Source organism: Pipistrellus kuhlii, unplaced genomic scaffold, assembly GCF_014108245.1.
Source record: "Pipistrellus kuhlii isolate mPipKuh1 unplaced genomic scaffold, mPipKuh1.p scaffold_m20_p_12, whole genome shotgun sequence".
In the NCBI taxonomy this organism is placed as follows: Eukaryota; Metazoa; Chordata; class Mammalia; order Chiroptera; family Vespertilionidae; genus Pipistrellus; species Pipistrellus kuhlii.
Genome location: NW_023425427.1, coordinates 4,278,806 through 4,295,266, shown reverse-complemented (window position 1 = coordinate 4,295,266; position 16,461 = coordinate 4,278,806). Strand labels below are relative to the sequence as shown.

The window sequence follows — 16,461 nt, the reverse complement described above, 5'->3', positions numbered from 1 at the left end:
TGTGATGGGTTCCCTGTCCCTTGGGCTCTTGTTTCTACAATTCGGAATAGGGTTTTTGAAGAGTGTACGGAAACTGATTGTTCTCTTGAGTCCTTGCCAATCTTACTTTAATTGGGGGCTTCATAAGGTTAAAAATATTGCAGAATAACCTTTGTTCCCGCATTTGTTAGCTGTTTTGAAATCGAAAGAGTGACCTTGTACAGTTTCAATTTTTCTAAAAGTATATATACTTGTACAGCTGCAGGCTTTTAAAAATTGTGCTCTGTCACTTTTCCAATTAGTGTTAAGGTCACAAAAATTCAATTCTAAAATGGCACAAGCATTTTCTTTCCCCCTTTTATCAGATACAATTCATTAGTTCAATCCCAAGCCAGGGAGCTCTCCCTTCAGCGGCAGCAGATCAAGGATAGCCATGACATCTGTGTCATTTATCGTCAACACATGAGCACGATGATTAAGGCATTTGAGGAGCTGCTGCAGGCCAGCGACGTGGACTACTACGTGGCTGAGGGCTTCCAGGAACAGCTGAATCAATGTGCCGAGCTGCTCGAGAAATTGGAAAAGCTGTTTCTCAATGGTAAGTGGGGCGAGGCACTCGAGTCTTAAGGCACATCAGTAATCGACCCGGGGCTTCTTGGAGGGCCCAGGGGGAACTGACTCCTTGGCCCCAGGTACCTTGTGCTCTGATGAGATGACAACAGGACCACACTGACTGCTTCTTTCTTCCAGTGACCATTCCATGTTCCAAACCTGGGCCCTGCCTCGGGCTGGCTGGTGGGACACATGGTGAAGCCAGCGGGGAGGTCAGCACCTGCCCCATGGTGGTTGGTTCATCCATAAGGGAAGATGGAAATTGGTGTTTTGTTGTTGTTGTTGTTTTGGTAAAAAACACACATGAGTTTTAAATATTGGCTACAACAAATAAACGAAAGAATCCCAAATGTTTCTTTTAAAATGTATTTTTATTTCAGAGAGGAAGGGAGAAGGGAGAGAGAGACAGAAACATCAGTGATGAGAGAGAATCATTGATCAGCTGCCTCCTGCACACCCCTTGCTGGGGATCGAGCCCGCAACCCAGGCTTGTGTCCTTGACCAGAATCAAACCTGGACCTTTCAGTCCACAAGCCGATGCTCTATCCACTGATCCAAACCGGCTAGGGCTGAACTTTTATTGGCTAAAAATATATTCAATTGGATGGGTGGGAAGAAATCAACCAAAGAACTTGTATGCATATATGCATAATCCATGGACATAGACAATAGGGCTGTGAAGGCCTGGGAAGGGGGAGGGGAGAAATCGGGAGGGGGGTAGAAGAGGTCAATGGAGGGGGAAAAGGGGACATATGTAATACTTTCAACAATAAAGATTATATATTTATATATATTCAAAGGCAAGAGGTAGTCAGAAGAGGGATGAAAGAAAACCTTTGCTAACCATTTGTCATATGCTAGGTACTTTAATAAATATTACTAGTTTAATAAATATTACTATATTAGAATGTTTTTTAAAAATAATTTGCAATTTTCTTAGACCACAACAAAGAACTTCTGTATACCCTTCATTCAGCCTTGTCAGTGGTTGGTATTTTGCCACATTGTTTTGTCATTCTCTCTCCTCTCTCTCTCTCTCTCTCTCTCTCTCCGTACATATACATACACTAATACACACAATATATCTATATATGTAGTATAAAAAGAATGTATGTTTAAATGTATCCTATCCTATATAATAAAAGCCTAATATGCAAATTGTCCCCTTGACCAGGTGTTTAACCAGGAGTTTGAGCAGGGGTCAGGGCTGGCCAACTGCCTGAGGCCCCTCCCCCTGGCTGGCCCCATCCCTGATCAGCTCCTCCACCTCAGTTGGGGGTGGGGGTGGGCGGCCTATCTTCTGAGACCCCTCCCCTGCTGGCCTGGCTCAATCAGCCCAGATTAGGGCTGGCTGGCCAAATCCCACCCATGCATAAATTCATATACTGGACCTCTAGTATAATATATTAAAAAAATCACAGGGGTACTTCCAATTTCTATTCAGATCCACTGTGTTATTTCTTGCCTTTCTAGCTTCTATATTTGTGTTTCCCTTCTCCTGGCTCTCACAATATCAACATAACTGCTCATTTGCTTAATTCTGTAATACACACAGAGTTCCAGAATCGCTTTGCCCGTACCCTGGTGAAATAAAAACCTAAAAAAGTTCAGGATTTGTTTATAGTTATTTTTGTTTTCAGGCTAAGGTATTTAGTCAAGTATTAAATTTAGTTATTTGCTTTCATACAGTCTTGTTATTCATTTGAAATACAGTCAGATTTTTCTTTTCTTTCTGTTTATATTCAATTTTAGGGTTCCCCTGTCCTTATAGATTTAACTTAGTTTTATTTTTTGAATATGAATAACATTAAGATGGTTCCAAAGTTAAAACTTTCATTCTTTTAAATTGCTTCTATGAAGTCATTATTTTTGTCCCTCTTCTTTATGTCCGTTAGTATTACCGTATTTTTCGGACCATAAGACGCTCCGGACCATAATCGCACCAGTTTTTAGAGAAGGGAAATGAAGAAAAAAAGATTCTGAAACAAATAGTGTCCTAAAATATTTTATGTGCATTAAAACCCAACATCACAGTCATAAACACATGTAATCAACCCTGTAAAGTAAACAGCAGCATTTAGAACCATTTTAGAGCCGGGCAAGCACACAGAGACCACACAGAGCCGGGCAAGTAAAAAAACTTTTTTTAAAAAAGTATATGTGTAGGCTATATTTGGACCATAAGACGCAGGGACTTTTTCCCCCCACTTCTGGGGGGGAAAAAGTGCGTCTTATGGTCCGAAAAATACGGTACTTTGCAGTTTCCCTTCCTCTCTTAAACCCTCTGGATTGGGGCTCTCAGACATCCCAAGCTTTCTGTCCGGATAGCATTTGCCAGAGTCACTAACAGCTTCCACTCGCTGAACCCAGAGATTCGTTTTAGACTGCATTTCACTCAAACCCACAGAAGATTTGATTTCTGCGATGCCTTCAGTGAATCAGTCTGTGCCCACTCCACGGGCTGCCCTTTGGAAGCTCTCCCTTCAGCCTGGATTCAGAATCGGGCCAGTGGTCACTCCCTTGCTGCTGCCACAGCTCCAGATCGCCGTTGCCACCTCCCATGGGTCATCGCAGTCCTATTCTCCCTGGGCCCACACTCCCACCCTGGCCCCATTACTGTCCATTTCCATGTAGTAGTCAGCGATCTTTTTGAAATGTAAGACCGGGCAGCCCATTCTCTGCTCACAGGAGAGGCTTTCCTGTGTGAGCGGTCAGGGTTAAGCTAAACAGTGCGAAGCTTGTAGGTCCTCGTGCTCACGAGGATCTGTGCTTGTGAGCTGGGGGCTGAGTCCCCAGAACAGCCTGATGGGCGGAGGAGCTTGGGCCTCACAGAGGAAGGTCAGTTGCTCAGTCACAGAACTGGGATTTGATCCCAGTCCTTCTCTCTTCATACCTATGGTACAGATGGTTCATGAGGTCTATGTATGTTCAGTTTAATTCCAAGAAAGAACATGGGGTAGCTTGGCCTCTGAGCCCCAGGAATGTTTTTCCTTGATTTTTTTTTAATTTTTATTTTTGAAGAGCCCAATAGCAGGGCTGGTTGCAGACTGATTCTCTAGGACCAGATCTGCGGGGCCTTGAGGGCCGCCAGGGGGAAGGGGCACTGGCTTCCCAGCTTTATGGAATCTGCCTTCTTCTGGTGAAGGGGTTCCAAATAAGCGAGCTTTCATTTTATTATTGGAGAATAACGGACCCTCAAGGTGGAGCTGCCCCTTCCAGGCCCCCGGTGCTTCCCATCTGCCCCTGCAGGCCCTCCACCTGGGCCCAGGAGGTGGGGCTGAGAGAGTGCCCGGCACCAGCTGCCCTTCCTCGCTCGTTCAGCCACCCCCTTGATTTATTTTTTAGTTATTTACCTTGACAAGCCCGGGGAGATCTCACTCTCTGTTTCCTGCAACGCAGGAGTATTTCAGTCTTGGCAGACAACACAAACACAGAACTGCATGTTCTTCTCCAGAAAGCGCAAAGGTCTGGGAACCTCATTGCACCTCTTTTCCTTGGAGAATAAAATGGAGCAGAGGTGGGTCCTTCTTAGATGCTATCAAAGGTCTGGCTCCTGAATTATGAAATGAGCTTACCACAGACTAGTTTTCTATTTGAGGCAGTGGCATAGCATGAGTTCTTAAAAAATTTAAATATGGTCTTTTTTTAATTTTTTATTATTAATACAAAGCAGTACATTTACTGTAGAATAATAGATAAACAAATACTCCTGTAATTGCACCATTTATACCGCAAAACATGAACACCCTGCGTTTATATTTTCAGACCTTTTTTTTAATACATATTTGTATTTTTTGTGGAAGTAAGACTGTTTGTAATCTCTCCCTTTGTTCAATTATAGATGATAAGCATTACTCTACATTGTGAGTTCTGGTTGCTACCAAGCATTCTTTTGTATGGTGTACCATCATTTATTTAATCATGCCCATTAGATGGACATCCAGGTTGCTTTCAGTTTGGGGCTATTGTAATGAACACTGTGTAGGAGTCTTTGTGCACATGCTTGCTATTTCTTTGTTACTGTTTGACTGGTAGAACCCAAGAAGCAGGGTGATAGTGTGGTTTCCTAATGCTTGTCATGAGAGCTGACAAGAGTAGGTCTGGAGCCCTGTGGATTTTGTGAGTATGTGCACTTTTCTGGGGCGAGAGTCTAAAACTTAGATTTTCAAAACAGGCTGGTGTGGCCCAGTGGTGAGTGCTGACCTATGAAGCAGGATGTCACTGTTCGATTCCTAGTCAGGGCACATGCCTGGGTTGTGGGCTCCATCTCCAGTACGGGGTGTGCTCTTGCTGCAGACCCTTGCTTGTTCAGCCACCTCCTTGATTTATTTTTCTGTTATTTACCTTAACAAGCCCAGGGCGATCTCACTCTCCCGGTCTGATGGATGATTCTCATCGTTAATGTTTCTCTCTCTCCCTTTCCCTTCCTCTCTCTGAAATCAATTAAAAAAACAAAAACAAAACATACACACACAACGCGCGCGCGCGCACGCACACACACACACACACACACACACACACACACAAATGGGCTGAGACCCCAATATAGATGAGGAATTGGTGTTGCAGTCCCAGGTTTCTCACCATTTCCGTGTGCATGGTACCTCCCAGACCAGTAGCTTCAATCCGGATGGCAGTGCTTGTCTTCAGGTATGTCTGAGTGAGCCCCGGGAAGGTGCAAAGAAGATGAAAGAGTTCCTTTCCTGAGTGTGCTTGCCAGGTGCGCCAGGGTTAGGCACATGAATGACAGCGCTGGATCCTTCTCCTGGGCTCTCCTTTGCCTGCAGCGATGAATACATTTCTTTTAAGGCCTTACACTAGGGGTGTCGAACTCAATCAGAGAAGGGGCCAAAATCTAAAATCCAGCCTAAATTGCGGGCCGAATGGTTTACTGAACAGTCATAAACTGTCATTGTGATGGAAACGCATCGGAGTGCAGTGATGACAGCGCGGTGCGGGCCACATTGCAAGGCCTGGCGGGACGGATTTGGCCCGCGGGCCTTGTGTTTGACACATGTGCCTTACACAGTCTTCCTTTTTCAGCCCACTAATCTCTAAATGATGATGATGATGATGATAAAGGCGAAACAATGAGGAAGGCTGGTCATTGTGGAGTGCTTCTATATTCTGGGCATTGGGCTCAGCCTGTGAGGTACTTTTTATCTTCACTTAATGAATGGGGAACAGAGAGGTTGATTTACTTGCTCAGGGTAACACAGGAGATGACAGAGTCTGGGTTTGAGCTCAGACATTTGCTCCCACACCCTAACACCCTGACCACAATGGTGGTGTGAGTCTCACACTCCTATCACGTTAGGTGTCTCGGTCAAATGTTTCTCTGTCACTCTATTCAAACCTCTCTAATTCTAGAGATTCTGTCTACCTTCTAGGAAGCTTTCCTTGTTCGCCCCTGAGTAGCATTTTGTTCACTCTCTTTAGTTCTGGGCTGTTTGCAGCACCCAGCTGTTAGGCACATCTGGGCTTACGATGGAGGCCACGTGCTGGGATGGAAAGAACCAAACCTTTGGACCCAAACCGAGTTGAGTCCACATCCCATTTGGGTCAGGTAGGGGTTGCCAGGTTGTGATGTTTGATCCTAATTCTGCATAATTGGTAGCTTTTGAGCTAGGGAGTACTGTTTGAAAAGAAGCTTTTTCAAATGGTGGCAGTGTACAAGGATGAATCATTGCAGCGAGGAAACTGGAGATGGGTCAACAATTACATGTCTGTCCTGCATAATAATTCTCTTGCTTGTCCAACTATGCATTTGATAACTACATGTCCTTTAATTTGGAAAGATGAAGTCCCCTCGCTGGCACACAGCCTTTGGGGGTAGCAGTAAGACTGACTTGAGAGATGGGAGCAGTGCTGTCATGACATTCTTCTTCCGCTTTTGGAGTACCCTGACAGATGGTACCCTGTGATCTGCATGCAGGCAATTTCCACCGAGAAATTCGCTGCATCAGCTGTAATGATCTCCATGTGAATCCCACTGTAACAATGTGTCGTTCGGTTTTAAAGAACACTGTTGTGATAGGGAACGGGTGGAATGCAATTGTGGAGTCATCACAAGCCCCTCAAAGGATCTCTTATTTGAAGAAGAGGAACCCATGCTGCTGGTGGCATCAGGCCACTTCCTTCTTTGGTCATAAGTTTTGTTAGGAATTGAGGAGAGGTTTTTGATAGTTTTAAGATCAGTTTGTGAATGCTTAAAATCTGCCCCAGACCAAGGGTCCCCTACGCCGAGAACTTCCCGAGGAGCGCATGCCCATAAAGAACAATGGTAAGCGAAGCGGGAGGTCCTGCTGGCCGGGCCGGTGTGTGTACAACACCCAGCTCTTTGGAGGCCGGGGAGCAGCAGATGGCCCCTCCTCGGGATCTGTAGGGCCCAATCTCATCATCATCTGAGTGTTGGTGAGCAGCCCCAGTGCAGGTGTGAGATGAAGAACGCTGAGTTGTTTGGATATGCAGTTGTCCCTGCCCGTTCGTGGTGGTCTTGCAGTCGGAACTGCTAGCCCTGGTCTTGGAACCTGACCCAATCAGATAGAGGTTCCCCCCTCGAGGAGGAAGGTGGAGAACAGAGAGGTGGAGCCCTGGGGAGCACCCACCATGGTAGGAGCCAGTCAACGCCTTCCAGGAGCCTATATATCACATCATTGCAGATGTAAGCGAGAGAATGGAGATGTAGATTGTGGTAGAGCTAACTGTGGGAATGTCTCCGTGTCCCTTACTAAACAGGAACCTGCAGGAAAGGAGAAGAGAGTGTGCATTGGGCAGAGCCGGAGAGTGGAAGCAGTAGACCTCCTGAATTTTCACTTGTAAAATGGAGATGCTGACACTAGGTTGTGAGCCTGTTCTTTAATATCAGTGGCTATTAAAAAACCATCCTCAGGGCCCGGCTCCTGGTCGCTCAGGCCTGTCTGGTGCCCACAGAGCCCTGCAGTGGGAGGTGGCTTTCAAACACAGGGTATATGGCTGTGACCTGCAGCCCAGTGGCTGGCATGGCGGGTGGAGTGGGAGCCCTGACAGCCCCCCCCCCCCCAGCCTGAGTTCATCCGTGGGAACCACAGACAGAAAGCAAATGTGCGGATCTCCAGTGATCTTTTCCTGGGACTGTGGTGTTGTGAACCATCCTTCAGGAGTTGTTTTGAAAATGGTGTGTGTGGTGTAGCTTAATTGTAGGCTCATTTTTCAAGTATGGCTACGGAAGGGTTTGTTTTGTTCTTTAGCCACATGTTAGTTTCTTCAAAGAGCTCATCTCAGTCTGCAGTTTCCAGAGTTCTGAAGCATTTTTCAAATAAAGTTGTTAGTCTCTTTGAAATCTGGGCTCGTGTGCCTCCTTTCAAACAGCAGGTGAGGACCTGCAGGAGAGAGAGGAGGATCTCTTGCCCAGCTGTGCTTGGTTTCACTTTGTTTTCTTTTGTCATCTTCCCTGTTGCAGACACTGGCTTTTTCAGCGGTAATCACATACTCCTTCCCCTAGTAATCTCTCTTCTGAGAGCCTTTCCCAAGGAAACAATTTAAATGCAGATAAAGCAGCATGCACAAAGATGTTTATTTCATTTTTTCTTAAATAAAAGTGAAAAATTGGAAATGACCTAAATGTCAAAATGGCACAGGCAAAATTGTGGTATGTGCACGTCTATACTGGAATATTAATGTGGCCATTGAAAAGGATGTTTCTACAGCACATTTAATAAGAGAAATGCTTATAAGTATGAAGTGAAAAATTCAGTCACAGTATCCTATCCCCCATGCCAAAATGCATGGACAAAGAATGGAAGAGACTGGATTCAGTGACACATGCATAGTGGGTACCCGAAGGACAGTGATCTTTTTCTTGCTCCTGTTATCATCCTATCCTGTATAATCCTATATAATAAAAGGCTAATAAGCAAATAGACCGGACAGTGGAATGACCAGTTGCTATGACACTCACTGACCACCAGGGGCAGACACTCAGTGCAGGAGCAGCCCCAGTGCAGGGTAACCCAGGAAGTGGTAGAGTCTGCTCAGCCAGAAGCTGGGCTCAAGGCTGGCGAGTGCAGCGGCAGTGGTGGGAGCCTCTCCTGTCTCCACAGCTGCAATGAGGATGTCTGTGGGGAGTGGAGTGAGCCTAAGCCATCAGTCAGACATCCCCCAAGGGCTTCTGGACTGTGAGAGGGCACAGGCCAGCCTGAGGACTCTTTCGCCCCTCCCTCTCCGCCCCAAGTGCATGAATCTTGTGCACTGGGCCTCTAGTTTCCTATGAAGAGCATGTGTTCTGCTAGTATCAGAGCTTTAGAGAAGGACCGAGAACCTGCATCTGTGCCATTGCTTTTAGCTTCAGTACTATCACTGTCCTCTAGAACTGAAGCCTGAACAGTATGAGGAGTCTTAGTCCTAATCATGGTTTTAGTAATCCCACTTTAAATACCTGGGGTTGCTATAAAGAATGATTCAACAGATGGAATAGTGTCTCTGCACACGTCTGAGCAAGAAATCATCAGGGAACACCTTTTAAAAATGTTTTTCTTAATGTTATTTCTGCTTCTAGGAAAATCAGTAGGAGTGGACACAAGTATCCAGAGTGAACTGATAGAGAGGTGAGTGTGTAGAGTTTGGTAAGAGGGCTGCAGGTGTGGTTTGTCTGGGTGTTTTTAATATTCCTGCTCCCTTCCCATGGTAGTTTCCTGCTTCTTGAAAATAAAGCATAAACACCCGTAAAATGGAGAATTGCCACATTAAACCAAGGGGTCATGCGGTGTGTCCTGCAGCGTTCATCTTCATTCAACTGATTCAGACAGTCTGCTGAGATCCAAAGGATGAACATTGAGGGCTAGGCGAGTGTCCATTCTTGATGCACGGGAGATGTGGCCCCTTTAAGCAGTGTGGCTGCTGCATGAAATGTGAGAGTTGAGGTTAGAGAAGCAGGCATGGCCTTGTTGGGCTTATCCACAAATACTGTGTTGAGAGTTCAAACTTTGTTCTGTAGGAAGAGGAGAATCTCTGAAGGAGGGTGAGCTGGCACTACACATGATCAGATTTGCCATCTGAAAGGCAACGGCGGTTCTTGGAGAACGGGCGGAGGGAGGCAGGGAGCCTCCTCAGCCATGTGTCACCCTTCCTTCCTGACAGGCTTGTTTCCTTCCTTCTGTTCTACCTGTTTCAGCTGGAGGCTTAGCACTCACACGGGCCACTCCTAAGCTAATTAGACGGGGGCTCTTGGCCCATCCCGCACTTTGCCAGGCAGCGGGAAGCCCACGCATCCATCACGCTGTCTGAGCAAAGTTGCATCTGGTGTTTACCTGTTAATGAATGCATTGCAGCTTTGGAGTCCTTTGCTCTTGTCTGAGTTTATGAATAATGAGACAAGAAGTAATAGGAAAAAGTGGGAGGAAAAAAAAGCTTAAATGAAGGAGCTTATCTATAATGGAGATTCACATGGGCTTTTTACAGAGTTCGGGATGTTTTTCCTCCTGGCTTAGCTTGCCCTTGGGAAATACAGGTTAATAACCAGATGATTGCCAGTATGGAGCTATTGGGCCACAAGGGTTTTGAGGTTTTTAAACCCCTAAGGCCACTTGATGAGTTTGACTTGCTCTCTCCTGGGGCCTCAGAGGCAGGCAGACCTGGGTTCAAATGTGAGCCCCGTCACCTGGGAGCTGTGAGACAGCAGGCAAGTTTTATGGGACTCAGTCTCCCCAACTCTAGGTGCAGATCCTACTCCCTACTTCACAGGGTTTCTGCGAGGACCGAGTAATATAGTTCATCTCATCTGCCTGGTATGCCACAGACTGTGCCCTCTCTCAGGTCTCTCCCCCTGCTCCAAACCCAAGCCCCTGATAACTTTTTGTCTGCTGAATGCCCTTGCTGGAAACGCTCCAAGGAAACAAGGGGCTCCACACAGCAAAGGGCCCGTAATCTTAAGTGTTCTGAAGGCTTGGCCCTTGGGATCTTAGACTTCTTTCTCACTCCCATGGTCAAGGGTTGAGGAAGACTGCTTATCCTACCAACATATTCTACCGGAGTCTCCTGAGCCTGCGGCCTCTCACGCGTTGTCTGATTGTGAAATGTCCGAAAAGTCCTCCTCCTCACAAGACCAGAAGCAAGACAGCGAGTCTGAGAGGACTTCAGTTTCGGGGAACAATTTTTCTCAAGGTAAGCTAAGCTGTACGCAGCATTTTAAACATAACATAACCAAGGTTTCCTGGCTTAAGCAACAGTCTGTCATCTTGCCGTGGTAAGCCGAGTGTGGTGACATTTGAATATTTCTTTGAGAGAAGGAGATTCCTGGTGGGCCAGAGCTGGACACTCAGAGTGTCATTTATCACTGGGGAAAGCGAGGGTTATTGAAAGTGGTGACTGGGGAAAAGCCATTTTTGTTTTTTAAATGATGACTTCTTAGAGGACTTGCCATTTCCTTCTCTTCTAAGTAGGCAGGCTGGGAACTGGGGTTAATTTCCTTTCTTTCCCACTCTTCCTAAGGCACGGGCTCTAGGAAGACTCTTCTGCTGTGAATTGTACAGAGATCACCTAACCCGTTAAATACTTTATAATTCTGTAAATCTGCTGTGCTTCTTCCTCGTGGAACCCCTGGCCCATGGGTCGGCCCCTTGCCCTGCCTCTGATCATGGAGCCATGGGCTCCCGAGGCCCCACTTGCCTCTAAGCCCCTTTACCTCTTCTGTATTTGCAGTTCGTTACATCCTGTTGGGGTATTAGGTAGGGCTTAGTGTTTATATTTCAATGTATTTCACAAGTTCAAGGAACAGTGTAGACCAGAACAGATAGACCAGGGACTGGACCTATTTTCCTGTAAAAGGCCAGAGAGCAAATATTTTAGGTTTTGTGGGCACTTGCTCTTTGTTTCAGTTATTAAATCCTGTTGTTGCAGTAAAAAGCAGCCACAGATAATATGTAAGCAAATGATGTGGTTGGGTTCCAATAAAACGTTATTCACCAAGACAGATGTGGGTGTATTTGACCCAGGGCTGTTTTCTAACCCTGGTATAGACTCTGGACCTCCGCTGACTTCTTCCGGTCTCTCTTCTAGCGGGTTCTTTGCAAGGAGCTCACAGTGGACCCAGAGGTCCTTTATTGACACCTGATTACACAGCAAAATGGTTTTCAAAAACTAAATCTTTTTTTTTTTTAGGCAACAGGACCTCCACTCACCCCTCCCCACTTTTTTTTTTTCCAGATGAAACTTTACATGTGGGTCCAGTGTGTAAAAAATCCGAGTGGAGGCTTTGTCCCCATGGTGGCTTCCCAGGCTCCCCTAGGACACTCAGGGTCCCGAGGAGCACAGTTTGAAAACATACCTAGGGCATGAAGTACACATGTGTGATGTAACTCAGGTCTCAGCTGGGGCCTCCAGTAGCTAGCCCCCTAGATTTGCTTTCTTTGGGTTTCTGGCTATACCCCTCTACGATTTCTGTGTACGGTCTATCTTCTTCTAATTTAGGTCAGATCTTGCATTGTTTGGTCCCTGGTACCACCTTCTACACTGTCAGTTGGCATGGAACTCAATCCCTTTCCCAGGCCTTTGTGGGAAGAGCCGACTTGCCTGAGGGTGGGAGGACCAGGAGGAACCGGGTCCCTATGCAGCAAGCTAGCTCAGTATCATCAGAATGCTAAGATCTCTGTTCTTCAGAGCCCTCCTGCTCTGGTGCTGGGCACTTTTCCTCTTTCCTGTCCCTCTTTATTCTAGTCTCTGTCTGTTTGTTTGTTTTTCAGTGTAGGACCATTCAGAAGTCTTTAATTTTGATTCCTCTGAGGACCCATGACCTTGGGCTTATGCCCTCCTGGGTTCTAGGCACTCCCCTGATGGGCATGGTGGTCACTGGTCTCCTGACAAACCCACTGTTCACTTTCTTGTTTGTCTTCAGAATTTTAGTCTTCGTATATGTCTTTTCCTTTTGTCATATTCATAATCTGAATGGAGAGAAAATTTTGTGTTTTCCCTTTTTCTCACTTAGCATTCTATCATAAGCTTTCTGACATGTTACAGAGCATCATTTTTAGTGGCTTTAGCGTAGTCCTCTGAAAGGCCGAACTACAGGTTTTCTTGTTCCCCGTTGCAGAACATTTAAATCATTTCAAAAATCTCACAGTTTTGATCACTGCTGTAGGGAATATCTTTGAACATGAGCTTTCACCTTATCGAAGGGCATTCTTAACCTAGGTTCTGTAAATTGGAATTACAGTCAGAAGATGCACACAGCGTTTTTGGTGGTTGCTTTTAAACAGAATTTATGTAGGGGTATCGAACTCAATCAGAGAAGGGGCCAAAATCTAAAATCCAGCCTAAATCGCGGGCCGAATGGTTTACTGAACAGTCATAAACTGTCATTGTGATGGAAACGCAGCGGAGTGCAGTGATGACAGCGCGGTGCGGGCCACATTGCAAGGCCTGGCGGGACGGATTTGGCCCGCGGGCCTTGTGTTTGACACATGTGGTTTAAAGAGTTAGCATTTGCCAGAAGGGTGTTATTGTGAGAGGGACGGATATTTTTCTCCCACCGGTAAAGGCGAGTATACTGTTTCCTTCTCCTTGGTGAGGGCTGCATAATTAACACATGGTGTCCAGTTCCACTGGGAATGTGTCCTCAAGCCCAAGTGATGATCCAGCTCCTGGCCAGACTCGGTAGAAGATGGCTTGTGCTGATGGCTGCTGAGATTATTACCGCAGAAGCCAGCAGCATGCGACGGGGAGAGACTGGAAAGGATGGGCGCAGTCAGAGCAGATAAGCTCCCGCTCCCTCCGACCTGACTAGCCGCTGGAAGGTGTGCAGGGAGCGCGGCAGGCACAGCAGGTGCGGTGACGTGACGGGACGCGCTGGGAGCCTGTGACAGGCCGTTCTTCAGCCCGGGCTGCAGCGAGGGCCTCAGACTGTCCAGCAAATGGCTTGCCACACGGGGGGCATTAATAGGAGAGAGCTGAGGGTTTGGGAATTAAGTCATCTCATAACCTTTCAGATTCATGGCAAAATTGCTATTTAATTAGGAAAAGATCTGCAACTTTGTACTACTTTAAAATGAAAGTCATTTTGGAGGAATTAAAACTGGGTCATAACATTAGTATAATGTTTTAAAGTAAACATTACTAAGACATACTGAGTGTACCCTAATTGATGGATTAAAGACTTTAGTTTTGTCTTTGGATACTTAATGTGATTGTGCTTTAAACACTGATTCTGGAAACTCACTTCTAGGTTGGAGCTGCGCTTCCTTCTTTGTTAAGGTGAGGTGTGGGAGAGGCTAAAAAAAATGACATGCTCATTTTAGGAAATGTGGGAAATTTAATTTTCATATATTATTAAATATATTAAGATATAATATAGAAGTTTTGAGAAACCAAAAATCTATATCCTAAGGCAATCTCTGTGAATATATGGGTGTATTTCCTTCTTTTGTGTATGTGTCTTTCCTGTCTGCACATTTTTAAATAGAGCTTTGATTGCACTGATAAGCCATTTTGTATCTATATTTTTCTATGGCATTATAATATCATCATAATATACTTTTAATAGCTGTTTGATACTACATCATAATGCATGTAATACAATTTATTTCATTGAGTTATTTTCATTCTTGCTATTACATACAGTGTCAAAAAGAACATTTTCTTGCATCTGGCAAATGGTGGTCAGCAGCTCTGGTGACCTCTTAAATAAGTTTCTAGAATTAGAATTATTTGGTAAAAGACATTAGAAAGATTAATGATAAAAAAGTCCCCAAAAGTCATATACATTTATACTCATGCTAACAAGATATATTCTTGAGTGTACCATTCTCACTAACATCAAGATTATTGTTTGTTTTGTTTTGAAGACTGAAATTAGTAAGTGATAAATGGATAACATATGCCTTTCAAAGAATTAGTCCTGAAAATATCTGGATTCATAATGGAGGTAGTTTAATCAACTCTTAGGCAATTCAGGCAGACTTCAGAGCGATCTGTTAGTTTCACCACAAGGAAGATTTTAAATGAATATTTGATATTTAGAAGAATAAAGGGCTGCATGAGAGTTAGCATTAAAATTGTATGGAATAGATTTTTTCCATGTGATGTACAATATCTCCCTCGTGGAGGGCTGCAGAGAATCTTATAACACTGTGTGGGCGGTGGGCAGCAGCTCAGCCTCCCCCTGCTAGGAAGGAATCGCCAGTTGCTGACTATCTTAGCACAGCCAGTGAATTGGAATTTCAAGATCCCTGCAAAATCTAGAAATCATTCACTTTGCTGGGGGCTTCAGAGCATAAATAAAAACTCTCTTCCTTCTTCCCGTAGACCTACTAATGGAACATATACAGGAAATTCGAAGTTTGAGACAACGTTTAGAAGAATCTATTAAGACAAATGAGAAGCTACGGAGCCAGTTGGAAAGGCACGGGCTTGAATTTGATCAGGGTAAGAAGGACCTCCCCAGAGCCGGCGCAGTCTGTGCGTGTTCACTTGCCTGGATCAGCATTCTGTGTACTGGGAAGAGCATCGGACTCGTGGCCAGAGAGGTTTCAGTTCAAACCCTGACTCTGCTGCTCACCTCCAGGGTGCCCTCACTTAGCCTTGCTGGCTTTCAGTTTTAGTAACTTTTCTATAAAATGGAGATAATGTTTTCCATTTCATCCTGTTGTGATGAGAATTACGTGAGCTGACTTAAGGAGAGAGCCCCACAGCCCCTTACAGAGTAGTCACTTGATAATTGTTAATTTCCCAGCCATTGGAGAAGTCTGCCAGCCCCCAGACGTCTTGGATTGTGCTTGGCTCCTCTTTTGCCTTTGGAAGCTGTGCAGAAATAGATGGGTATTTTAAAACAAAACAAAGCGGTATTTTGTCTTTTTAATAATGGATTATGAAAATATTAGCATTTTAGCAGTCTAGTAAATCTCACATGCCGATCAAAAAGTCAGCAACAATGCTGCATAGCCACACTTAACTCTGAAAGGGATATTCTTCCATGAAGAATTTTTAAATGTGTATTTTTTCCATAGGTAAGATAGTGTGATGATTCAAACATTGATATGTCCTATTTTCGCTTTTCTCCTCCCACTTCTGCTAGTTTCCTTCTGTATTCTTAAACTGTTTTTATTTATATATAAGTACAAATATATATTCTTATTCCCTTTCTCACTTACCCTGAAGGTGTAGAATACTTTATATCACTATTCTGTCCTCTCTTTTTCTTCAAATAGTACATTTTGGACTCTTTCCTTCTTCCTCCGAGGACTGTGTCCTCATTTCGTGAGGAATGTGTCTGAGAGCAGCTTTGTGCCTCAGGAAAGTGGGAGATTGTGTGGGGTTGGACTACCTGGTGTGGCTCCCAGAGCTTCTGTTGATTAGTTTGTGGCTTTGGGCAAATCTCCCCACCACTCCCCATCTTAATTATCTTATAAGCGTCACTGAGATTAAATGAGGCAGTGTAATGAATGGGGCCCTGCTTAAGCTCCTCTAAATAAATGGCGGCTTTCTTCATCATTACCAGTTTTATTTTATTTATTGGGTAACTTTCCCAGTTTAACTTTGCAGCGCTCTGCAAAGGGTGGGGATGCTGATGGCATTCCATTTTTGGAGATGAGATGACGAAGTTCTGCATCTTTATCAGAGATGTACTCAGTGGTAGCTCGCTGCGGCTGGCACAGAGCTCCTTGGCTTGGATCTTTGGACACTAGTCCAGTTCTCATTGCTCTCCAGCCTGTTGCAGTCTTCAGCCTGGAAGGACATCTTTCCAGAGTACTGTGCATGCTGCCATTTGGTTCCAAATGGTTCTTGTTCTCTCTCTTTCTCCCTCCCTCCCTCCCTCCCTCCCTCCCTCCCTCCCTCCCTCCCTCCCTCCCTCCCTCCCTCTCTCCTTCCCTCTCTCTCTCTTTCTCTTCCTTCCAACTTGCA

General features: G+C 45.1%; 1 protein-coding gene across 13 annotated transcripts in view; it reads left to right on the top strand.

Moving 5' to 3' along the window:
* CDK5RAP2 (CDK5 regulatory subunit associated protein 2) overlaps nucleotides 1-16,461 on the top strand; it is a 141,007-nt gene that overhangs the window by 105,303 nt on the left and 19,243 nt on the right. For all 13 annotated transcript variants that reach the window (XM_036432828.2, XM_036432833.2, XM_036432826.2 and 10 more), the window contains 4 exons: nucleotides 345-577; nucleotides 9,128-9,176; nucleotides 10,559-10,731; nucleotides 14,866-14,985. In XM_036432828.2, coding sequence (XP_036288721.1) covers nucleotides 345-577; nucleotides 9,128-9,176; nucleotides 10,559-10,731; nucleotides 14,866-14,985 — 575 coding nt within the window. The remainder of the gene's footprint in view (nucleotides 1-344; nucleotides 578-9,127; nucleotides 9,177-10,558; nucleotides 10,732-14,865; nucleotides 14,986-16,461) is intronic.